General features: G+C 48.9%; 1 protein-coding gene across 1 annotated transcript; it reads right to left on the minus strand.

Moving 5' to 3' along the window:
• Positions 1-3,962: 3,962 nt before the first annotated feature.
• TFAP2C (transcription factor AP-2 gamma) lies at positions 3,963-13,542 on the minus strand. The gene is given in 9 exon segments (XM_039563186.1): positions 3,963-5,733; positions 7,426-7,567; positions 8,905-9,023; positions 9,674-9,896; positions 11,356-11,407; positions 11,622-11,752; positions 11,755-12,081; positions 12,084-12,096; positions 13,297-13,542. Coding segments are annotated over 9 exon segments (1,341 nt in total). The 5' UTR covers positions 13,345-13,542; the 3' UTR covers positions 3,963-5,447.
• Positions 13,543-26,409: the final 12,867 nt, after the last annotated feature.

A 26,409-nucleotide genomic window follows, 5' to 3' on the forward strand; every position in this document is an offset into this window, starting at 1 on the left:
ATCCAGCTCAGCTCCAGCACATCCAGCTGCCACATTTGTGCTCTCAGTCCTCCAGCAGACCCCACACCTTCAGCTATTCATGGATTTGGGTTGTTTTTTTCAATTCTCTATGGAGTTGATGTGATGCAAAGAGGGAAGGACAGGATGAAGACCTGGTAGAAGTGGTTTCTGCTTCCAGACAGGAACCATCCCACCAGAGAGCTGAAATCAAATATTTTCCCTTCTCTCTCTTCAGCAAGGGAGCTGGCAGACTTTTAGACCACGTTTTGTCACTGAACTATTTCAATTAATTACAAATAATTGTTTTATTGCAGCAATCAGCTGAAAAACATTATCTTTCCAACCCTTGGTTTAACCTTTCACTTCCCCCTCAGTCCATATGCTGATTGACCTGGAAATATAAACTCTAAAGCTCACCTAAAAGATTCCCTCTGTTATTTGGTTCATTGTCAATCTCTGGACTTTCTGCTGCACTCATGAACAAGTATTTGAGTTTTGTGGCACAGAGCAAGTGTCTGTATTATTACATGCTTTTAACTTCAAATTATGGGTAAAAAATACTCCATATGGATATTTAGGGAATGTGTCATGGCATAGTAGTAGCCTATGAGAAAGGCCTTCCCGAGAACCAGTTAAAAAGGGCTGTTTAGCTAAAAGAGAGGAAAAAGGGAATATTTGTGGCCAGCCCTTACACAACAATGGTACATGGAAACCAGCTGGAAGATCCCTGTAAGACAGACAGGAACATCCAATGAATGCAAAGTGGCATCTGAAACTGGGAATAAATTTATTTATATAACTCTGTGAAAGTGAAAATGGGAGAGGGAGAAGGCAGCAAATGATACAGAACAGAATCTAACAATCTGTTAAAAGATGGTTCCAGGATAGCCCCTGAGGAATTTTGGCAGAGATGGTGGCCCATGAAGTTCCATGGATCGTGGGACATGAGGCAAAGGGAATGGCCGGGCACCACAGAAATATCCTGACAGCCACAACTGGTTTGGATAACGCCCAGATTTCACAAAGACACGGTGTCTGGCTGTGGCCAGGCTTTGGGAACAAATTCCCAAGTGCGTTTCCTGTGGCTCAGCTCCTTGGGTCAGCATCCCAAATGGACCCTCTAGGGTTTGACAAAACTGGCTCCAGGTTCCCCACACAAAACCTGCAATATCAATGAACAGAAACATGAAATTCAGAGATTTCTTTTAGCGACAGGGAAGCAGCTTTGTCCCTAACCTTGTGTTCTCTTAGTGAAGTAAGTTTGGGGACAAAGTGTCGACAGCACCCCCTTTTTTTCTTAATAAAATAAAACAATCCAGCTGTTGTTGCAGAACAAGTGCCAAAAGCAGCCAAAGCCCTGTCAGGAGAGAAGCTCCACAGCACAGGCCAAAATATCTACAAGGATGTACATAAACACTGCATGCAGGGAAAAAACTGAGAAGAAAGGGCCACAAGAAATCAGCACAGCAAGGCAGACCCATTTCAATATGCATTTCTGGGTTTATTGTAAAATTCTGAAGGAACAGGCAGCAGGTTGCAGCCAAGAGTCAGGGAGAAACCATAAATAACAGTGAAATAAGTGGAGGGCAAATCAGAACTGAGTGTCAAAAATAAAGTTAACTGAAATCAGTTACTAAATTAAGCCAAAAGTTCTAGTTTTACTTAATATTTTACTAGTTTTGCATCATTATTTCTTTCTGAAGCTGTGAACACCAGGAAAAAAATTCTTTTTAAACTGAAAGCAACAGTGCCATGAAGTCACACAGTTTCATGAGGTGGACTCTTGACTAATCCTCAGGTTTGCAATTAATGATGTGTGGCAATCAGACCTCTCTCAGGTGATGGGGTTGCCAAGGCCATGCCCTCAGTTGCCACAGGGGAAAGGAAGCAGCTCCCTGCCTGCCATGGACCCATCTGGGAAGAGCCCAACATCCTGATGCCCAACTGCTGCTGCCAGCCAGGCAAGATATGGTTGAAATATTTTCTTTTTCCACGAGGCAATTTTTTACTGAGTTACATGAATTCAACTATTTTACAGGTATGTATCAGATTTTTGCAGGAGGGCAGTGCTTCAATAATTTTTACTTTTAAACCCAAATATTTTAAAGCCTTTTTCCTTCACATTATGACCAAACCCCTTCTTTTGATGGGAGAAGGGCAAGGGAGAAGATTGGACAGAGTGATTCGAATAGTCCATTTTCAAAGGAAATGAAAAATGGACCTTCTGAAGAGACTTGTATTAGAAATTTTTCTTTTAGCCAGCTCAGGAATAATCTGCGTAAAAGCAGTAAAAACCATGAAATTTTGAGGATCAGGAAGAAGCAAGTGCCTTCTTGAATGTTCAGATCACTCTGCTTTCTACATTCCCCAAGAATTAACACATTCCTTTAAGAGTAATAATTTTGGGTGAAACAAGTTTAACTGTCCTTTTCAGGGGATGGAACAGAAGATGTTGTCGTTGTTTCATGGTTCTGGCACAGCTTAGAAGGTGGTTGAGCTTCAAAAAGAATGTCCTAGCTCAAATATACAGTAAAGAAAAGCACTAAGGTAATGGAAACTCCACATTTCTAATGTTCCACACATATGAATAGAACCCGAGTCAGTACATTAGACAATTGACTGGCTTTGCTTGAATGCACGCAGGAATAAATGGAAACATCCTTATTTCCTATCCCAAGGGGCAATTATTTCACTGCCTGGTTTTGTGCATTAATAAAAAAAAAGCAAGATTCCATTGTCTGGTAGCTAAAATATCTTCCTATATATGCTGGATAAGCAGTCCAGCAGCAGAAAGAGGAAAAAAGGAACAGAGCTGTAGCATTGCATTCTCTAAACAAGCTCCCACCGTACCCAGCATATTTCTGTGTATAAATATACAAAATCCATAAAAATACACTTCAGAAGGGCAACTTGTTTGTGTATTTTCGAAGTTCTGTTAGTCATCATGTGTCCTGGCTGTGCCTGTGCCTACAGATGGTCCAAAATGCTCATTTCTGAAATGCTACAATGAGTCTAACAAATGCAAAGGCTGGAATTTCACACCTCTTTAGGAGAGAAGGGGACTGCATTGCAACTCAAAACCAGCTTTTTCTCCCAGTTCACCACTGATACAGGCATTCATTTCTTTGTGCTTCCCTCTCCTTTCTTCTCCCTGCACACCTCCAGTGGTTTTCCTTTATCCTTTAAAGGGAAAACGAGAACATAAAAATGATTTATAAGCAAGGTGTTCAGAAATGGTACACTTTGCCTCTTTTACACAGCTCTGGAAGAAACACTGCCATGATGTGAACTGAATTCTCACTTGACAGCCCAGTGTCACCTTCCTCAAGGATTGATCAGATCTTGAAGGGCCAAGGACACACTAAAGCCCAGATTTACATTCCTTTTTCAGAAAGCACTGGAGAAAAAAAGCCCAATTTCTCTTCAGGAAGGTTTGTTTGGCTATTTTGCATCTGAGACATCGAAAATTCCAGCTCCTGCCTCACCCCTACGGCACAAAGCGCTTTGAGGACTTTCTGCAAAACGTAAACTTCCTCAAATCAGTAAAACTGGGCTGAAAGCGGATGGGAGACCTCTCAAATTTCACACCCCAGGTTTTTGTGAATATTTGTCGTGAGAGACAGATTATTCCAAGACAGGCAGATTCAGCAGGAGAACAAAACTGGTAGGATTGATTTTTATTGAGAGGCTGCCTCGCAGTTTGTGTTTAAGCTGCCTATTGAAGCAGGCAGAAGGCAAGATCATGACATCTTAGGAGGGGAAAAAAATAAAAGATTCTTGGAGATACATAACGTGTTTAATTGAAACCATTAGTTTTACTGGCAAACAGCTTCATCTTTCTGTTCTGTTAATCCGAACAAAGTGCTGCAATTATGACTCAATACATAATGTCCTCTAGTGCTACTCGCCCCACATTCCCCGAGCAGAGAAAGAAAACAGAGCTGTTCTCAGTTAACAAAACATTCCATGCTTCTATCCAGAATACTTTTATTATATGGTTATCATATACATCAGAATTATAGTGGGAACATTTACAAATATCTGAAGATAGCTCAGAACCTCCATTATTCACATACACACTAACTCACACACTCGTTTTGCATGTCTACTCAGTTACCAGGTGAATGATGCACAAAATTATTGCTTTGTGAACAAACACCTCAGATTAAATCTAATCTTCAGTGGCAAGAATTGAGATTTAAAAAAAAAAGTCTTAAATACCCTGTATAACATACCTGTGCATAAACCTAAAGATATGTTTAGCTTACCCATTACCTTTGAAATACTTACCAAAAATTAAAATTTGAAACCCATTTATAAAAAAAAAGTATTAAAAAGTTCACCATTATTTACAAATCCGATTAAATTACACATAAATAAATATTTACATTCAACACACTGCTTCCCTTAATACACATAAAGCCTCCCTGGAAGTATTTTTTGGCCTTAATAGGCAAAAAAAAAGTAAAGAAAAAAAGTTATGTGCCTATTCTTTCAAGTTTCCCCCCCAAATTTAAAAACAAGACAATATAAATATGTGAATAAAGCTGCAATATCCTTAGACACAGAAAGTGAATTTTCTAAAAGTATTTTCATTTTGAACTAGTCCTCATTAAAAAAATACCAAGATAATATAAACAGCAGCCAACATTGCTGCAGTTTTTAAAAGCCTGAATATTTCTGTAAAAAATAAGCATGTCAAATGCCATCTTAAATCTAGCAGGATTTTAGTACTCTCCAACGGTAATCTGAAAAAAAAAAAAAAAACCAAAACCAAAACAAAATAGAACAAAACAAAAAAAAAAAAAAAAAAAAAAAAAACACACAAACAGAAAACCCCCCCCCACAGAATAATCTTACTATTTTCAGGTGTTTATAAAAAAAATGTAATGTACATAAATCTCTATACCATTGTTTAATACTGCTTTATTGTTACTTCTGCATTTCGAGAGAATGGACCCCTGAAATTGTATCAGAGAGCAAAACAGGCTTCCATCTAAAATCTGTCTCTTAAAAACTACACATGAAGCTGGTCACCCACGAGATACCGAGATGTGGCAAAGAAATCTAAATAAATCTCTCTGTAGAATTCCATCAACCCCCCCTTTATAGCACCACTTTTACAGCAAAGGATTCAATACACTTGTCCCAAGTACTTATCTTCAGGTAATTGCTTCCACAGAACAGGGATACTGCAGCTTTTAGCAAGACTTGCCTCACGGATCCAGCAGGAATGAAGATCCTGAATGATTTTTTTTTTCCCCTTTTTCCCCTCCTTCCTTAAAAAAAAAAAAAAAAAAAAAAAAAAAAAAACCCAACAAAAAAAGACAAAACCAAGAGGGAAAAAAAAAAACCAAAACAAAAACAAACACCCAAATCTCTATGTTCCCCCTGGCAAGAAGATCTCAGTCTGTGTTTAGGAGGAAGGGTAAAGTCTGGTTTTCCTTTCACTTCCTGTGCTTGTCCATTTTGTCAATGGTTTTGTTGGTCTCTGCGGGGCTCTGGTCGCCAGCGTTCATGTAGGATTTGTCTGCTATTTTTAACGCTTCATTTAGGTAGTTCTGGACGGATGTCATGGCAGCACAGATGGCAGCGCTCCCAAAGCCATGTGTGATCAGGCTAAAATGAGTCAAACAGGCCTGGATGCCAGGGTCCAAGATGGGACTGGGTCTTGTGTTTCCAAGAGGAGTTCTGTCCTGAGTGAGGAGGTCTGTGAATTCCTTACAGATCTGCCTGCAACACACAAAGGGCTCACGCTTTACACCATGCAAATACACAAAAATAACAAAGAAAATTGCACCAAATATTTGGCATTTATGTGGGAATTACGAGAAATTCCGTGTCTAAAATTAAAGCCTGTTTACTAGCACCACTTCCTGACGAACCTTTTGTTGCATCCCCATCACAAAAACACTCTGCAAAACAATCTCTCCACCTCTGGTGCCTGGCTTGCCCTGCATCATTTGCTCCAGATTTGAAGTGGGGAGTGGGAATTCAGTGCTGGTTTCTATGAGAACTTTCACAGCTGCAGCTGAGTGGTTTAGAAAGATTGGAGCAGCTGAAGAGGAGATTTAATTTAGTTGTGTATATTCCATGTATATATAGGGAGGCCGAGGCCCTGATCCTGCAAACACTAACACATATGCCTGGCAAAACATGAGTGCTTAATAATGCTCCAGCATATGTTGTTTGCTGCTTGTAAATCTGTCCCCTTGAAGGGATTTCACAGGAGCTGAGCAATCTTAACAGAATCATCACTTTATCAGAATTTCTCAATCACAAATGTCTTCCAGAGGATTATTATTAGTGCCAGTAACTATGCCAATAATGAAAATATTCAGGAGCAGTAGGAGTGCTCAGGAAAAATTAGCATCGTGTTCAAACTATAGGAAAGGGAGACTAGATTTCTAAATTTTCAAGAGATCTATTCTTGTAAAAGAAGATCTCTTTTAAAGGAAGGCTGGATGAATTCAACACCAGGAGTGTGTTTTGCGTGCCTGATGTGAGTACAAAGTCAGGGCAATTTTCTCAGCAGCTTAAGCAGGTTTTTCTCAGCTCCTCTGCAGAGCGAGGGTGCTGTCAAAAGCAGGGAATTACATTGACCCCAAACCAAAAAAACATCTCAGAGAGCCAATCATGAACTGAAGCTCTGTTAAACCTGAGCCTGGGAGAGGAACTCAGCAGGGGAAAGGGGACAGTGAGCACTCCAAACACCAGTTTTAGATAAGCTCAATACAGGTATTTCCTCCCAGGGACCTGCTCAGGACAGGGTTTATTCACAGGTACAAAGTGGCTGCAGAACAGCAGAACAAAGCTTCTCTCCTTTCCCCTTCCTTCCCCTTCACCGAGGTTTGTAACAGGAATTTGTTTAAGCACAGGGACTTTCCACACCTACCAAAGGATGGCTTCCAGTGAACTATAAAAATCTTCAGCCATAATAGGGAAAAAGGGACTCTCCAGCTCCTGACTCCCGGAGTCCCAAGGGAAAGCTGGGAGCTGCTGTTGCCAAGGGCAGCTGTGAGGAGACAGGCTGAGCTCCCCTTGCTCCCAGTCCTGACACTGGTTCACGTTCCCAGGCCACACCTGCTCTCCACATCCTCGACCCTGTCACACCTGGGGACACCTTCTCCTTACAGTTGTCCTGGTAAAGGACTTTTCCTGAAGCTTTTACTGCAGTTGAACAGAACTGGCCCAAACTGCTTTAGTTACCTACAGGACTGTTACCCTTATTATTGGTTCAGACTGAACTAAAACTGCTGCCATAGCTGAATTCCAACCAAAACCAAATAAAAAGAATTGCTTCATCTTCCCAATTAAAATTACACACAAAAATCTACCAAACTATCCCTCAGTCACAGACAGTCACAGCAGACAAAAACATGTTCAAAAAGGAGAGAAAAAATAAAATCCAAGCTGAAAACTTACTTTGCAGCAAGAAGCATGTTCTTCCTGTTTGCCATTTCGTTGCGGCCCATGTGTGGTCTGGTTAAATACTCAGCCACTGCTTTGGAAGGAAACTCTGTCTCACACACGTAGCCAAAGTCACGAGCAAGATGCACAGCTTCACCTGGGTGGGTGAGAGGGAGTGCTTGTTAAGTGGTGAAATATCATTGTTATAAGGAAATCAGGGAAATGAAGGGGAAAATGCTGTGGATCTTTGAAGTGTACTCCTGTTTTAGAAAGGGACACCATTCGATCACTCATTACCATTTTCTAATTGATGGATCAGTGTTTCTTTATAAGTCTGCATTAAGGAAAAAAAAAGATTTGCATGGTGACTGCAACAAAAAAGAATTCCCTTTGCTTTTATACTAGAAAGAAAAATTCCTTTCTCTCTCCAGAATAACTGCACAGCAAAAAATACAACTCAGTCAAGATCAAATTGTCCACTGATATTTAAAAGTATCTGCCAACTAAATCCCACTTACATAATAAAAGTTTTCAGTTTAGTATGCTCTTGAAATATTTTTGCTTAAGAATTTTCAGACAGAAAACCAAACTGCAAGGTGCATAACCTTATCATTTTTTTTCATTAAAACAATTTGATCAGGCTTAAAATAAAAAAGATTGGCATGATCAGTGCAATGTGCCTGTGTGCATGTGCACACACATCAGCTCTCTGAAACTTCCAAGGAAAGCTTTTAAATGGAAGTTGCTGCATTATAAACAGCAGGAAGGTATTGTTAGATCATTTTTCACTCTTCTCATTTCAGTTGCTGCTTCTATTCCTATTAAATTGTCCCACTACCAGGAGCTGCTTGAAACAGGAGCACCAAATGTAAACCACACACGTACATATATACACACCCTTCAGGTCAGCATAACTGACAGAGGGTCTACAGAACATGGCACAGATTAAAGGGGCTCCAGTTTCCTACCAGGAAGTCAAAAGCTATAAATCTCACTTTATAAGCTTGTTTATTAGCAAAGCTTCTGAGGACACCGCTGAGGTAGGGCAGGACTGGAGTCAGCTGTCCCAGACTTCCAAAGTTTCCCAACAAGGAACCAAACCCACTAATGTGATGAGTTTCACCCATTTTGCCTTCCCTGCCTCGCCCTTGTGAAACCCAAAACAACCCTCAAGAAACAGACTGGACGAAGGTGCCTTTGGCACATCCTGGCACGGAGGAATTCTGCATCCCTGCCAGCATCCCGGGATGCAGCCATGAGGAAGAGGAGCAGGGGCTGGGTTTGTGTGAGCAGGGCTCACGAGAGAGGAGAGCCCCTCAAAGGCAGAATAGCCCTTCCTTAGGTGCTGCAACATCCCCACCACACTCACTTGAAAATTAACAAAAAACCCCATATTACTTTCAAGGACTTTCTAACCTTTCCATGCTTTGCCTGGAGGATAAAAGCTGTACACAAGGGGAGAAAGTTTATTTTTAAGAAACACTCGAGACTGACCTTCCACCAAAGATGTCAATAGTGTCACATTTGCAGCTTTCCTTCTGCCAGCAGGAAGATTCAAGCCAATTTTATCCAGTTTTTCCCTTAATGATCTGCCACCATTTTTAGATTTGGCTCTGTAATTAAAGAGAAAAAAAACGGCCTTATTTATCTTCAGGGAACACTTCTTTTTAAGATGAGAAATTCCAGTTACTGACATTCAATAGGGTTCTACTGGGGTGGGGAGAAGATAAAAAACAGGCTCTTTTCAAGTGACCTACTTTTTAAATGCTCTACTTCAAACCAGCCAGGATGAAACACAGCAGGTCAAAATCAAAATATTTTAAACTGCACCACTGAAACCAACAGCTGTAGAATGATCACAAGCCAAATTAAGTGTATGCAAAAAAGGTCATAAAAAGTGTCCTTGTAATGATTAATCAGGATCATGAGATTTAATAAAAAAATCATTCCACAGGGAAACAGTTTGTCTTGGGAATCAGAGACAGCTCCATGAACTGGTTTTGAGACAAAACCCCAGCTTTAAACAGAGAATAAAAATTGCTGTCAGAGCTGTTAATAGCACTTCTCCAGAGGCAGCAGAAGTGCAAAGACATTTTATTTCCAAAGCCTATTAGGATTCAGCGTCGTTGGGCTTCTCAAAAATCAGGAACTCGCTAAAAGGCTCTGTGGTTGTGCTGATGTGGCTGCTCACACACAGCAAAACAGGGGAAATACAAACACCAGGCACGGAGGGGTGGCTGGGAGGGGAGTGCAGCCGTCCTACCTTCGCAGGACTCCTCCTAGCAGAGAGGCATTGAGACACTCCGGGGGCGAGAGCCGCCTCTGCACCTCTGCCACTGTCACTTTGTACTTGGACGTGGAGCTCAGCAGGGAGAGCCTCCCTGGCACGGAGCAGAACACTTCGTTGGGGTTGATCACCACCCCAATTAATCCATCCTTTTGGCAGGGCAGGCTCAGAGCGCTGTTTTTCGTTAGGGAGATGGGACCTGCGGGCGGAGGAGGGGAAACAGGTATTTTACAAAAGGGAAAAGTAAATAGGAAGCAGCAAGTGAGTTTTCTTTCTAGAAAAACAACCCAGGAGAGAGGATTTTGTTTGGTATTAAATGCCCACACCACTGGCCCCCGTCCCCAGCATCCATCTGCAGCACAGGGACTGAAAGGTCCCCAAAATTATACCTGACCAGCTGGATTTTGCCACTGGATTCCAAGGAGCTGCCAAACACAACCAAGAATGCTTCTCAAGGCACACAAACCCCACACCTCTGGAGCAGCAGCCTGTGAGTTAGCAAAGCCGTGCTCACAAAAACCCAATACTAAGACAGACTCCGAATTAGCATCCTGCAGCTACTGCCGAAACTCCTCCCAAGTCAGGGCAGGGAGAAACCTTCCAGCTCCCGCTGGGCTTCATCTTCCACCTCACACACGCAGATTTAAGAAACCGCCTTTGGAATTTAATCCCAACAAATTCCTGCCAGACAGCACAACAGAGAGGGACACAGCCCAGGGAGAACCGAAAGTAAGGAGCTGCTCCTCGTTAATAGCTCCAGCCTTTAGGTGAGGAGGGACAACAAAGGCTTTGGAAGGAGCAAACCACAGATCCAGCTTTTCCATCCCCTCACAAATCCGCCCAGTTCACCCAGTGTGCTGCTGGCGAAAGGGTTAAAGAGCCGAGGTCGGCCCGCTCCCGGAGGGGGAAGATTTGTCAGTGGTGCATCTGACAGCAAAATTATTCTCCCATGAGCTAAAGGCAGCAATCAGCGCTCTGACACACACTTCTGCTTTTCCTCAGTTAGGTATTTGTTTGAAGTCTTCAGAGGAAAGTTCTGATTTTTTTTTTTTTTAAGCACAAATTTGTTTAAAAACAAAAGCAAGGAAAAAAAGCTAAATTACTGTAAATTGAGTCAATACGTCTTCCTCCTTCCTCAAAACCTCAGCTACAAACCAATTTCGATTAAGATAAAGCCAAACAGTCTTCTGTCAGCGAACTCAGTTCTTTCTCAGGTCTTGTAAAGAAGTTGAAAAAAAAAAAGTTGGAAAAGAAAAAGAAAAAAAAGCTGTCTTCGAGTGCTAGCAGCAACAAAAACCCCAAACAAACAAACGAGAGAAAAGCCCCGTGTCACTTTACACACACATATTTCAGAAAAGATTAAAATCCGTTCAAGGTCCTGCTTTCGATTAAAGCCACAACACAAGCGCACACGAGGGGATTCGTGTCCCCGCAGGAGTCTCACGCCCCGGGGCAGCCCTGGGAGCTTGTCCCCGCTGCCACCTTCCCTCGGACAGCGTCAGAAAAATCCAGGGACTGAGTGGAATAAAAACTCCTCCGCCCTCCCGATCCCAAAGGATCGGTCTTTATAAAAATAATAGGGCGTCACTTCACCGGTGCGTCATTAAACTTTTAACTATTGACAAGGGAAAGTAAAACTGCGGTGCCACCTTACTGACCTTTTCTAATGACAGTCTGGTCATGCATTAGTAAGTGTTGATCTTCCACATTCTGGAAAGAGAAAGGGGGAGAAAGTTTCGCACCCGGAAGAGCTGAGAGGGAAAAAGCCGGGGGCTTTTGGGAAACCCACCCCCTCCCCGCGCGCCCGCATCCTAAGGGGCGAAGCGCAGAAAATGAGGATTTCCCTGCACGGACGGGGATGGGATGTGCAGAAGGGGACGGGGCCCGTCCGGCCTCGCCGAGGGGGTGTCCGGGTGCTCCTTACCTGCACCTCCTCCATCTGGTGGGCCATGTCGTGCAGGCCCAGGTTATCGGCCAGCGCCGAGGCGTCCAGCCCGTGCCCGTGGGGCAGCAGCAGCTCGGAGCGCCGGAAAGTCTCCCGGCGGCTGCGGCAGAGCCGCTCTCCAGCGCCGAGAGGTGCGGCACCAGCCCGGGGCGGCCGTGCGGGGCCAGCGCCGCCGGGTCCTGGCTCTGCCGGTTCGGCCAAGCGCTCTGCTGCTGGCTGGGCGGCGGCGGCGGCGGCTGGTGCAGGGGGTTGATGGAGAAGGGGTCCCCGAGGTGCGAGTAGGGGTCGCTGGACTGGGAGTAAGGCAGCGGCTGGTACGGGGGGGGGAAGTAGGGGGGCTGGAAGTCAGAAGCGCCCGAGTGCGAGAGCGGCGGGGCCGGGCTGTACAGGTGCTGGCTGACGGCGGAGAGGTGCGGCAGCCGCGGGTTCCCGTTGCTGCTCCATCGTGCCGGTCCTGGAAAGCACACAGGGGTGGGGAACAACGGGTGGCCGTCAGCGGGGTCTGGGGGCACGGCGGCCGCTCGGGGCTGCGGGTGGCGGCACTGGGGAAGGAGAGAGCGGAGCGAGAGCCGCCCTGCTCCTGCCCAGGGAGTTTGGTGTTTTTAAGGCACTTCGCGGAAGAAATCACCTCACTCCCAGGGAAAAAGTTACAAACCAGTTCTCGCTGCTCTCCTCATCGCAACTACACCAGACCAACCCTCCCGCTTGTGCAAGTCATCAGAAGAATCATTAAGAGCAGAAAAATTCAAATCAGAGACGCAGCCGCGTTTCCGCCGCGCTGCCCCGGCTGGGAAGGAGACGCCGGGGCCGGGGGGGCTGCGGAGCCGCCGCCCCTTGGAGCGATGGGGGACCCCCGACACCCCCATCCCTCCCACCCCCGAGGGGCGCCCGGGCCGGGGCTCCCGGCTCTGCCCGACGGGGAGGGACGGCGGTGCTGCCTCCAGCCGTGCCATCGCTGCTTCTCCCCCGATTTCCAATCTCAGCAGTCAAAGCTGAAATGTCTACATTGAGCTGATCCAGGGATTTAGCAGCTTCTGGCTTCACGGTCATTAAAATAACAGGGCTAGTTAATAAGAGGTGAATGGGGTCCCAATGGAGCGTGAAGCGGGGACTGCAGCTAATCTGTAGGAGCCGAGCAGGCGGACCAGCGGAGCTGGGGGGGGGCACAGGGGGACACAGCCGAATTCGGAGAGATCAAAACCCGGGAGCACCACGCGGCGGGTGGGAGACGCTCCCGGGGAGGAAAAGCGTGGGAAGGAAGCGTTCGCCCTGCCCGGTTCACCCCGCCGCGGCTGCTACCTGCCGGTCTCTCCGCATCCCGCCCCGGTGCGGTGCGCTCCGACAGCCCCGGGGCTCCGAGGTGCCCCGCTCCCGCACGGCGCTGCTCCACGCGGGATGCAAGCTCGGTTCTCCCAGTTGGGGCTTGCACCCCGTTTTATTCCAGAGTTCAAAAGACTCAGTAAATATATACATATATAAAAACAAATTTCGCACCTCCAAAGGAAAATGAAAAATTGCAAAGTGGGGTCTTCGGGCAGGGACAGCTGCCGCTCCCGGGGGCAGCGAGCGGGGCGGGCAGCGCGGCCCGGGGGCGGCGGAGCCCCGCGCAGGACCCCCCCTTCCCCAGCTGCGACCCCTCCCCGCAGCCTCTCACCTCGCAGTCCTCTTCGTACTTGACATTATCTGCTAGTTTCCACAACATGGCGTCCAGCGTCCGGACCAGGTGCGCGGTGCCGCGAACAGAACAGCTCGGCCCCCCCCCACGGGCGGTAAATCCACGTCGGCGCTGGGGAAGAGGAGCGGCCCCCCGGACGGAGCTCAGTTGGCAGGCATGAAGGCAGCTGACGGACTAACCCTCCGCGCTTATGGTCACTCGGGTTTTTTTTTCCCTGCCCAGACGCCCTTAATGGCAATAGGATTATCCTAACTCCTCCCCAGGGATGGCTCGGGCGCCGCAGCCGCCAGCCACTCAGGAGGGAGCGCGCAGCCCCAAGCCACTCCTTCCGCGCCCGCGGAGGGTGGGCGGGCAGCGCGGAGCCGGACCCCCCCCTCCGCCGCCGCCGGTGCTGCCCCGCGGGGAAGGGGTCACGCGTGGGCATCCCCCCGCTGCAGAGAGGCTTCCCCGCGTTCCCCCACGTGCTGCTTTCTTTTTGGGGGATGTGGGAGCAGTGCCGGGTGTTCCCAGCTCCTCCACGCGTGGAAGGACTTTGATAAACCCCGCGTAGGGCGGCGCAGGGCCGCCGCCCCCACACGCGGCGGTTTTTGGGCGAAATAAACTCGGAAAAAGTCCACATAGCAAAAGCGAGAAAGTCCGAGCGCAGCTGGGGCTTCATTTGCATAATTGTCAAGAGTTGAATTACTGATTACAACTTGTAAGCTACCGGTGTTTAAGGTATAATTTACTTAATGATCCGACAAGATTACTGCAGTGGTGTCGAACCCCTGGCAGGTAAAGCAGCCCTGATTCACCGCCTCCGATCCGGGGCTCTGGGAATTGTGCGACTGCTTCCTCGCATCGGTTTCTTTTTATTTTAATTTTTTACCTTTTCCAACGAAAATCCCGCCTGTCTAATCTTTTCGCACAAACTCGGGGCTGGGGAAGCAGGTGGGAGGTGAGACAGGCATTTTCGGACGCCGTGAGCACACTTTCATCTAAGCTTAGAAAATACTTCCCTGCCAAATTGCTACCTTTCTGCAGGCATTTGATCTATGCAGTTATGTGTGTCAGACAAAATGAACATCGTTTTCAAAAGCAACGACTTCTCCCAGTGTTTTAAGGTGCATCCGGATCACTGCTCATTTACATGAGAGGAGCAAGTGTTTGTTTATTGTGGCAGAGACAAAAGCTGACCCTGGACAGTGCTGGCTGCGGAGATCTTGGCTATCAGTGCCCGGGGACGAGCCGCCTGAGAGCTGCTATTAAAGGCCCGAGATAGACCCACGTCTCCAGATTAAACCAGTTCACACTTCACTCACTTTTTCCCCCCGCTAAAGATCAGGGAAGAAAAATGCCACGAACACTAATTAAAGTTTAAAAAAATCCAAACACCATAAACCCCTCCATCCGACTAAATGAATGATCTAAAAATAAACCAGAGGAGGACGAGGGTGCTGGAAGTAACTGTTGGAGGTGTTATCTGCCTTATCTACCACGCAGGTGCTGATTTGCAGCAGTTGCATTAAGCCCATCATCATCAGCGACTCCACATTATCATTTTTGGTGGAGTCTCTATTTATTTTTTTTTTACCGACGGTGTTTTTCTTCCAGGGATGTTTCTTTGAAATGCAGTTCGCGACGATTATTAGCGAGTGTGCTTGCGCTGCTCCTGGCGTCATTAAGACTAGGAATCTAAATAATAAAATACAGGGGGAGCTTAAAGTTCATTTGTATTAAAGGGACAAGATGGATTTAGAAAGAAACGAGGAGGGGAACCGTCGAGTTTCCCTGGTTTGAGATCAGCTCTTCTTCCTTCCAAAGGAGAATTGTAACAACGTTGGTTATTTTTATTATAACCTCAGAAGCCAGATTTTCTTCCTGCTCAGAAATGTCACACCGAAAAACGAACACGATTTTATCATTCTTTGGAATTGTCCGTGCCTGAACACCTTCGTTTTGGTGGCCAAAATCACGAAGATGAATTCGCGTTCTTATTATGTATTATCTATGAATAATATTTATAAATAGACCTGTGGAAGAGGATGAGGGATGTATAAGAAATTACCTAAACAAGGCGACCAAAATAAGCACTTGGCTTCCTAAACAACAAGCCAAGAGAACAGAGACGAGGCTAAACACGACAAAGTTCGAGACAAACTTTCCCGTACATCCACTTGCTCCTCGCTCCGTGCTCGCAGCCGCTGCCGGGGACCGGCGCAGGGTCCGGGCTCCGCGGAGAGCACACGGGCAGGGCGAGGCGAGGGAAGGGGAGAGAAGGGCAGGCAGGGAGCGAAGGGAAGGCAGGGCAGGGACGGGCATCGCCCGCCGCCTCCGCCGGGTGCCCGGCCCGAGAGCCCCGCGCCCGGCAGGTGATGGATGCGGCCCCCGCCCCGGGTGCTGATGGCGAGGGATGCTTTGGTGCGGCCGGGCACACGGGCAGCTCAGCTGGTCCGGTCCTCTCTGAGGGCTCAGGCAGGGGGATAACACTTTTTGAGCCCCTCCCTCTCCGCAGCGTGGCTTTCCGCAGCCCTCCGCGGTTCTCTCTAACCGGGAGAAGCGGCGGCGGGCGGGCCGGGGGTCCCCGCGGAGCTCAGCGGCAGCTGCGCCCGGCGAGACGCTCCATTTCCAGGAGACTCCCGGGCACAGGGAATGCGCGGGCAGCCAGGGCTGCTGCACGGACACCGAACCTCCCTGCACACGCCTTTGAGACACGGGGCAGAGCTGTGCAGGGTCCGAGCAGCAGCCAAGGGGGGGGGGGAGATGGCTCCTGACAGGTGGCGGCTTTTATTTACTTATTAAAAAATAATAATCATTAAAATATTTTTAAATTGGTACTCTTACTTAGGGGATATCCCCTGATTCCAAGCAGAAGAAGTGCTTTGCTTCGTGGCGGCTCAGTTCCCTTTTTGACGAGGATGCAGTTTCCCGTGGGGACCACGAAGCACCCCCAGGCGTGAACACGCTTCGGGAGGGGAGCCAGAGCCCACTGCTGCGCCTCTGTCACAGTCAGTAGTTTTCCTATTTGGCAGCAATTAAAAGAGAGCGTGGGGATGCTAATTAGTTACATCCCTCTTCCTCTAAAAATTATTTAAACACACACATATCTGTATTGTTAATGAGGCTGCAGCAACCTGTCCGGGTTGTCGCCTCGGCTCCTGCAGAGCTCGACAAAGGCAGCTGCTGCCCCGCGGCCCCGGGAGACTCCGCGGAACTTCCACGGCGCGGCCGCGGGGAGGGGCGGAAAGCGGGGTGTCCCCCTCCCCCCCCCCCATCCCGTCCCGCCGGAGGGGCAGGACCCCCGCACGCAGCCCAGAGCCGGGGGCAGAGCCGCGGGGGCGGGACGGCTCCCGGGGGCTCAGGGGATCCCCGGCACAGTGCCGCGGTACGTACGTGCCCGGCGATGCTCCGCAGCAGAGCCGTGGGCAGCCGCCCCCGCGGCCGAGCGCCGACACCTGGGCGCGGAGGGGCGCGGAGGGGCGCGGAGCACCCCCACCGCATTCCCCTCCCCCTGTCCTCCCCCTCCCCAAACCGGGCCGCCCCCTCCCGGGAAGGCACCGAGACCCGGCCCTGCCCGGCCGTTCCCCGCTGCCGGACGGGTCCCACCGCCCGCGGCAGAGCCGGCACATTTTAAGTCTTTTTTTCCCGCTGCTCCGCCGTTTCTCCTCCCTTTGCGGAGCCGCGGGGGACGCGGGGGCCGGTGTGCGTCGGTGCGTGTCTCCCCGCGGCTGCCGGCACCCGGAGCATCCCCGAAATCCCTGACTGACGGCAGCCTTTCCTCGCCCTCCGTTGTGCACCCCCGGGAGGGCAGCGGCCGCTCGGGAGCCGCTGGCTCAGCCGCAGAGCCCCGGGCTGCCACCAGCTCCCCCGAGGCTCCCTCAGCACCTGACCCGGTGTTAAGCGTGCTCAAGGCCAGCCTGGACGGGGCTTGGAGCAACCTGGGCTAGCGGGAGGTGTCCCTGCTCAGGGCAGGGGGCTGGAATTGGATAATCTTTAAGGTCCCTCCCGACCCAAACCATTCTGTGATTCTATGATCCTACACTGGTATTGGGGGTGCAGTCAGCACCCGTCAGGGCTGTGAGTGCGCTGGTCCCCCCCAAAAGTGAAGGTGACAGGCAGTGGAGTGGGGCTGCTCTGACAAGCACTGATTCCCTTCCCAGCTCCCTGCCTCAGCTCCAGCCCTCACGTCTGCAGGAAGTGAGAAGAAAGCGCCCACACTTTCTTCATTTTCCCCCAACCTATTAATTTGCTTAATAAATACAATCCCAGCTATGTTTTCTTCCTGCTCCATCCCTCTGGAGCTGGATGGAGCAGCAGAGTCCCCTGGCCATGGTGTGCCGTGAGCCCGCAGCACAGAGGATGTTTAGCAATTCCTGGGCAGAAGTGACAGGCTTTGGCACCAAGCACTTTTGGGCCCTGGGAGATGCTCCATGGCGTGTGGCAGAGGTTCAGCAGTGATGTGCAGCTGCCTGGGGCTCCTGCAGAGGAGTTTCTCTGGCTTTTGTACACGAGAAGATCTGTCAGGCTGGATGGTTTGCGGCAGGAGACGGATACCTGGGAGAGAAAGAATTCACACGAGCCTGCCTGCAGCCACAGAATGGGACAGGGCACAGGAACACCCAGATTCCCAGCCTGCCCCTGTCCTTGAGGCAGGGGATGACCACAAATACGACAGCAGTTGCATTTGCCTTGGTCTGCTCATTCATAAAACAAGGATAATAATCCCAGCAGTGGCCAGAGCTGGATTCTAATCTGATGGGACCAAGACAGGAGTGGGAGCTGTGGTCCCCGGTCCCCATCTCTGTCCAATGACCCTGAGGAGCCTCCTCAGGGCTCTGACATTTTGCCTGCAGTGCAATGATCATTCTGTTCTGGAGAGATGCTCTGACTTTTTAAATTCCCTCCTCTTTATGTCCATCAGGAGCTGTTAGCCAGAGTGCTGCTCCAAAGGCTGTCTGTCACTGCTGGACGCTGTGTAACCAAACTCAGCTCCCTCTTGCAGGGAACAGGCTCAAAATAAAAGAAGATCAAAAAACCCCAAACAGTAAAAACACCACAATGCTAAAAGCGAAATCAGGATTCATATATTTAGTTCGGTTTTTTCTGAAAGTAAAAAGATAAACAGGCTCGTGGCACCATAGACAAAATTCATATTATAAAAATAAAGGTTGGCGATGATGTTTTATGCAGACAACTGCTGGGGCACAACGGTGATGTTTGGGGAAGGTTCCTCCACGGACAAAGATGGGCACCAGGTACAAAGGGTCTTTTCCATCCCTAAATTTGAGGGGTCCTGCAGCCTGTGCACCGTCAGGGTACCAATTAAGTGTGTAAAGTGCATTTTTAAAAATACTCACTGCTCCATGTACATCCATAGATACACACAGACATGCCAAGTTTAAAATCCTGATAGGAAAATTATCTAAACACCTTCCAAAATGATTTTGGGCACAATATAAAGCAGAGATGCAGACAGCAGGAGGGAATGAATTTACAAAGCAGCAGTCAGTTGCATTATTTCTAGTTACCTTTCACTCTTCAGGGGTGATGAAATGAGTAAACTGACCTTGATGTCAGGACAATGGGTCATGTGAGTTGAAGCTGAGGATTTTCCCTGTAGGCAATTTAAATAAGTAAAGAAAACATATTCAGTTACTCTCTTACTTCCACAGTCCAGTTTCTTGAAAACTCCTAATCCCTCTAAGTAGCCAGTTTCCCCTGGAGTTCTCCATCTCAGCTGGACAAAATCTAAACTGTATCACAAATGGGGGAAAAGCTTTCTCAAGGATTTGGTTTTGGTTACTCTTGCACACACATGTAGGGGCTGAGTGACTTTTTAAAATAGGTTTATTTTTCCCATGCAAATCCATTTGTGAAATTTCCTGCAGCACTACTTCTGCAGAGGCACAGAGGAAATACTCTGAGGTGAAAGAATTCACACTACTTTGAAGCCTCTTATCCAGTTCAGGTAGTTGCATGCAGGTGGGATTGCAGAGGGACACAGACTTGGGATGTCCAGGTGATTTTTCTTCTATTAAAAAACCCACATTCTTCGCTCTTCAGCAACAAAACAGAGGCAATACAATTCAGGGTGCTTCAGTTCAAGTGTAAATTCAGGCAGCACTTCAGGCATCTTCATTTCTGGGCTTCCTGGAATTTAGGAGCCACAGTCCAGCAGGCAACACAGTGCAAGCAGCTCTAAATCTCTTCCTCCTCCTACAAAAATCCAACACGGGAAAGCACGAAGGGTAAATTCACTCTACCAATGCAAATGTATTGAAAATGAAGCTGGTACTAACTTGCAGCAGTTTCATGCTGCATAAGATGTCTTTTGCCCACACCATGGCAGACCTGGTCCATCATCCTGTCCCCAAAACCAATTCACAAAAATTCCAAAGCCGACCCTAACCCCGTGGTTTGACTGACTCAGCAGAAAGGCAGCCCCGGTCCACACCTGATCCAGATCAAATTTGGACTGTTTGGTGAGCTGGGTGTCCAGAGAGCTGCGATTAACAACGCTGGGAGCGTGGCCTTGGACAGCAGCCGAGGGAAGCCTTGGAGGGACGTGAGAAGAGCTGCTCCTCCCTCTGGGACACAGGGAAGTTTTACTTTGGAGACCGGTGGGACAAGGGTCTGTCGAGGAACGAGAGAGAATTTGGAGGGCAGGAAGGCAGTTTTTACAGGTGACAGCCGGACTGGTGCAAGGCGGATGGTGCCTTTGAAAGCCAGCCCTGATGCTGAGAGGAGAGGAACGAGGTCACCACTTCCTTGTGCCGGGCTGCATTAGAATTGAAAACAATCACAACAGCGAAACAAAACCAGCTCAGCTCAACAGATGCAAATGCAGTGGCAGACACGGGCTCAAACCAGGTCAGGCTGCACCCATGCAAATGATGGGTTAGCCCAGAGCACGGCGAGGTGGCCAGGGCAGGGTGTGTGTGGGTGGCTGCAGAGTGACCTGAAGCCAGCCCGGGCCGGGCTCTCGGGCACTGCCTGCCCGGGGGGAGGCTGGCACACCGCCCCGAGAGGCTGCAGGCTCCCAGGCCCCTCGGTGGGATGCGATTTTCCTTGGAGCCCGTGCCCATGTGGCTCCGCAGGGAGGGTGCGAGCCGGAGTAGCCCGAGGGGAGCTTTGCCAGTAGAGCCAGAGCGATAAAGCGCCGCTCTTGTGTAAACACAGAATACACCAGCTAAAGTGCTCTTCTGTCAGCGTAGCTTATCCCGGCAGGGCTCTGCCAGGGGAATCCTCGCTCCTTTCAGCCAGTCTGTAAATCTGTTGCGGTGTGGTTGGGAGCAGCATCACCGCAGACAGCACCGAGCTGTGCACCAGGTCCAGGTTGTTCCCAATTCCCGAGTCACTGCGGTGCTCCCTGGTGGGGACAGGGATCACCTGCTCTGTCGCAGACAGCACACAGAGACACCACGGTGGCTGGGGAAATAGGGCCATGTGTGAGGGTCCTCCAGAGCCCCCAGTGCCCCAGCAGTGCCCGGGCTCCTTGCCCACGCCCGGGGCACCAGTTGCCACTTGTGGCTCGTTCCAGCCCCGCCAGCCAAACCTCTCTGAGCCCACAGTGCCTTCTGGAGTCCAAACCTGGCTCTGCTTAATAACAGAGGGGTGTGGATGGTCACAGGGAGGCTTCCCAGTGCATGGGAGGGAGGGATGAGTTCACACTTCTGCTGCCACAGCGGTTGTCCAGTTGTGGTTCCCTGGGACACTGAGTGGAAGAGCCCCACGCTGTTGACTTCTCTGTATAAAACTCTGCTCTAACCGGGGAAGGGAAGGGTCTGAGCACTCACCTATTTCAATCCTGAGCCCTCCCTCCCTAAAAACCTCCCTCAGGTTCTCGGGACGTTGTGCTGTGCCCACGGTCTGTGGTGAGGATCCTGTGTGCACACAAGCAGGTGAGGAGAATTTACATCTTCAGCAGACCCAGACTGAAAATCTGCCACGCTCTGCTTGTCTTCAGCAGCTCTGCACTACCCACACAGGTAGGCAGCACCCCGTCTTCCTGCCCCAAAAGTTTTGGGATGCGGTATTTCCTTGTTTAGAGTGGGGAAGCAGGAAACAGGGACATGTAAAGCATATCTACAAGCTACAAAACCTCCACCTCACCCTGCCTCTGCCCCGAGCTGGCCAGATGTGACCTGGGAGCTCCGGGAGCCCTTGCTGTGCCTGGGACACCAATTTCCTCTGGAGCAGGCACAGAGCAGTGGCTGGAGGCCTCCCAAACCCACTGACACATCCAGCCAGCTCTGAGCAGGCACAGGGAGAGCTCTGCTCCCTGCAGACGTGCCCAAAGGGTCTTGCTCAACGCAGGAAGGCTGCGATGGCAGAGAGGCGATGCTGACTCCAAGCACAGCCTCATTTCGTCCCTGGGATATGGAAAACCCCTGGGTGGAGGCTGTGGCTGTGTGGCCCCGTGTGAGCTGAGCAAGAGGGTTCTGGCCAGGCTCCCCACGCACACACCTCGCTGGCGGGACAGCACCTTGAGGCTCTGGTCTCAGAGCAGTCTACCTGCACCATGCAATTGCTGCTCCTTGTAATTTTCCCTGAGCTGGTGCCATTGCAAATGCCACCCTTATCTCCCTAAGTACAGATCCTCTCCCGAGTCGTTTACAATGTCATACAGCAATTTGTTACATAAGCTCATTAAGTTTTCTAATGCATCTATGTTAATAGGCACATAAATATGGAAATCTTAATTTCAGACCTGTCTCTGAAAAGCATTAGCTGGGAAACTGGTCTGAGAAAAAGCAAACCCAGCCCAGGAATACCCAAGGATTTATCCAGGGTTTGGGTATCCCTGTGATGAATGCAGCAGAAGTTGTGCTCCTCACTGATCATTTCTGTGACCCTTTAAAAGCTCATTCCCAGCAGAGAACCTTCAGTTGCTTTGCTGGGTTCCTCCCACCCTCAGCAATGCTGCAGTGACAGGCTATTTTTATCTCTATTATTTTTTTCTCTTATCACAGGTGGATGATTAGCACAAATAAAAGGGCTCTGGTTCTCCAAAGTAAACAGCGACATTGGCTGCAGCCCAAGGACCTCCAGTGAACGACTGCAACCAGCAAAGTGCCTTTAAAAAGGGTTCAGCAGAATTCCATCCATATTAATTTTCTGTATCATTTATAGTAGTAAATACGATTTCAGGTGTATTTGTGTTTGGCTTGACACCTTTAATTTGGTGATTTAACATGGGAGAGCATTTCCACACCTCATGATCCTTCCCTGCAAGGATCCTGACAGGAAAGGAGCTCTCAGGCCAGGCTCCTCTGCTCTTGTCCCTCCAGCACAGCTTCTCCAGGAGCAGCTGTGCACTCTGCATTCATTCCTTAGGCACCTCTGTGCCCCACCAAACACTCAGGGCCTGCAGAGGGAGTTGGCTGCTCCAGAGTAACACCCTGTGTCAGACTGTGCTGCCAGGAGATGCCAAATCCCGTCTGGAGGCATCCAGGGCCAGATGAGCCATTCCGTGGCCACATTGAAGAGAACTGGTTCAATGTTATGATGGTCTTTAAGTGGTGAACTGGCTGGGCTGGTGGTGGGATGGGTGCTAGAGCAGGGCAGAGCATTGTGCTGGTGTCACACCGTGTCCCCATCTCAGCAGGGATAAATAAATGTGTCCCTGCTCTCCTGGGGTGCTGCATGGGGCAGCAGTGTCCCGATTCACTGGCACTGCATGTGGCCTCAGGCTGCTCTTTTGTGGAGCACCAACAGCTCAGCAGTGCCAGCCAAAAAGGGAGCAGGGGACTTTTTCTCTTCCTTCCTTTTTTGAGCTCTCTCAGCAGCAGGATCCAGCTCCTGGCACTCATTGGATCACTCCATGCATTGCTTCTGCTGTGTGAGTCTTCTGCTGCCTTAGTGAGTTACAGTGGCCTCCAGAGGACTCCCATGGGGACCAGATGCCCGGCAGGGAGCTCCAGCCTTCAAAGCCTCCTTCGTCCTTGGCAGCTTCTGCTTTGCTTTTCCAGGTCAGCCCCCCAGGACATTAAAATACACTTCCCTCTCCCGCCACTTTCCTTGCCAGGTAGAGAGAGCAGCGCCATTCCCAGGCACTGGATTTGGGAAAAAGCCTTCTCCTGGCATAACTGGGACTGGAGGCACCTCTCCTGACCCCAGGCATGTCCTCAGCTCTGCGTTCTCCTGCCCGGCTTTCCCAGGAAAATGCTGCCAATCGCTCTGCAGCCCCCACCCCTGCAAATGGCACCTCGTGTCATTGTCATCGATTGCGAAATATTGCAAATTGCTAATTAGGCAATAATGACCGATGGGAAGGGCATATCCCGGCTGTTAACTGGAGACTCCTTATCTGGAAGGTTGCTATCAGTCACCCAGGAATTACTAAAGCATGGAGGAGGAGAGAAGCAGACCAAAAAGAGCAAAACCCTCACTTTTTCAAGTGCTCCTCCATTGCCCTGCGCAGCAGGGAGGGAGGGCAGGCACCAAACCCTGGCCCAGGCTGCCCAGTGCTGCTCTGGTTTCTGCCCCTCTTCTCCAGTTACTCCCATTTCCCAATTAATCTCTGTGGTCATGAAGAAACAGGACTTTAAATATTCAAGGATTAGCTCTTTTTTTAATATATAGCTAAAAGGTGAAGCTGTAATTAGCACTAAGCTGGGCCTGTGTGTATTGATCCCTCCCCACTTCTAAAGGGAAGATTTACACCTACTCCTCTGGTTTCGAATTGGGACATTTCTCCCATTTCACCCCAGTGCTGGCTCTGCCCTCTGCACAGGCGGCTGCAATGGCTTCAGCAGGTTAATTAAACTGTGAATTACTGCCTGTCCTCAGGGGTGACCCTTCGAAACCCCGTGGTTGTGTTTCTGCAGAGGAGCACCTCTGGTTAGAGAGACACAGAGCTCTTCAGGCTGGCCCCGGGCCAGAACTCACGGGCCATGTCTGAGGGACAAGCAGCAACAAAAATTAACATCCCCATGCCCTAATTCCCCACACAGAGCCTGGCAAATGCACACTGCTCTAAATACAAGCAAAAGAGAGCCAGAAGGGAGCAAAGAACCTGTCAGACTGGGATGGGACCCCCTCTTATCCTGGCGGGGAGGATGCAGGTGCTCGGATTTTTACCTGAGTCCCCAGCTCAGACAACAGCACAGGCCCAGAAGGCTGACACGGAGGGGACCCTCCCTCACTCCCCTAAATCATGGAATCACAGAATGGTTTGGTTGGAAGGGACCTTAAAGCTCATCTCATTCCACCCCCTGCCATGGGCAGGGGCACCTTCCATAGACCAGGTTGCTCCAAGCCCATCCAAGCTGGCTTTGGACACTTCCAGGGATGTATTTATCTATCTATCTATCTATCTATCTATCTATCTATCTATCTATCTATCTATCTTTTCAATTCCTTATGGTTGTACCTTGGTAAAAACAGTAAAAATAAGAGAAATTGGAAGAGTCGATGAGAAGGTGTAGAATTGTCAAAGGCAGCTTTTGTCTCACCTATGGAGGTGTTCAGAAACATTGACCAGTTCCCAAACACCTCCAGAATCACGGCTCAGAGATGTGTCCAGACAAGCAGGAGTGAATGATCATACACAAGAAGCAGATTTCATGGTCAAGATTAGCCCTTGGCTAAAGAAACAGTGGTGAAATTACAGAGGAAATGTCAGGTGCAGAGCTTTAAACATTCAGACTTTTTTTTGGAAAGTAAAATTAGCTAAAAGCTCAGCCCAAAGTTTGCAGCCTGTTTGTGTCACCCTATCTTTGGCATATCTGCAAACAGGATTGCTGCCCTTGCTGGGACCTACAGGTAGAGCTGGGCAGCACAGGAATTCCACCCTCAGTAGCTTTGGGGAGAAGATGACTGCAGCCAAAAAGAATATTGAAGAATTAACCCATTCAAGCAAACTGATTTCTTTTAATGTAGTATTTCCTATTCCTTTTGCCCAAGGGATGCTTTGAACATCCCTGTCTAATACTCACTGTATCCAAATGATGTCAGCTCTTCTCACCTGGATGCAGGCACGAGTCAGGGTGTTCCTCTCCTTCCCTGTCCAGCTTCATCTCCCATTCCCAGAAAAAGCAGGAAAGTCCTGTTATCCTGCCTGGTGAACCCTGATTATTTCCTGCGAATGTTCAAGCCAATCATGGTATGTTTGGCCCCAGAAGTACCAGAACATGAGAGGCTTTTCTGGAACACTTCTTGGGGATCAAACCCCACTCAGTTTTTTCCCCGGGTGATATCATTCCCTTGGGTGGGGGTGTTAAACCAGCAGCACCAGTGGCAGAATGAAAGGAGCTGTTATTCTCCAGTGCAAGGATGTTTTCCCATTCTTCATGAGGAGCAGAAAGCCCTCGAAGCTTATTAGGAATCATACAAAGAAGGATTTATATGCAGCCTAGATTGATGAGCCATGTTAGGCTACCTTTTAAAAAATCACAAAGCGGCCCACACCCAGCGCAAATCAGGGAATAAAGGCTTTTAACAGACAGTCTGTGAATTCTTTAAAAAATATTCCATCCTGCCTCTACAAAAGGTTGGTGAGGAATTTACAAACGTCCTAATCCCCCCCTAATCCTTTAAAACGCAGAGCTGTGATCACAGATGCTGTTGGGTGATTATGTGTCCTCAAGGGCTTGTTTGGATACTTATTTAAGAGATACCAACTCACTTTTGTCACAGAGAGCCAACCGTGGCTTGATATGTTTTTGTTGCACATTCTTCTGAAAAGAAACCCCAGGTCTGCTTGGAAAGGCAAGTCACCCCCATCCCATGCCACTGCCACAGCTTTTGGGGACAACCAGAGCTCTTCTCCATGGATGAGGTCATGTAGTTCATGTTCATGGAAGATTCAAGTGCAGAATCTCCTCTCCTTCCTCTCAGCCTCAGCTGCTTCTTCTTTGCAAGTGGGGAGAGCACTGGCTCATCTCATTTTTAAAAGTATTTCAAGACCTACGCAGAAGAAGCTCCAGAGAAGGCACAGTGTGTTATTACACTGGTGGTGCCTTCAGCAAGCTCTTAATGGAGACTTTGGCTGTTTTAAGTTGTGTGTGATATTTCTGTGTGCACAGATAACCAGGGCAGAGCCGACTTTTAACTGCTCATATGTGTTTAATTAGAGTTGCATTTTTAATCCTTTTAATTTGTATCTCTTTC

The sequence above is a fragment of the Corvus cornix genome, chromosome 20, assembly GCF_000738735.6.
Source record: "Corvus cornix cornix isolate S_Up_H32 chromosome 20, ASM73873v5, whole genome shotgun sequence".
Classification (NCBI taxonomy): Eukaryota; Metazoa; Chordata; class Aves; order Passeriformes; family Corvidae; genus Corvus; species Corvus cornix.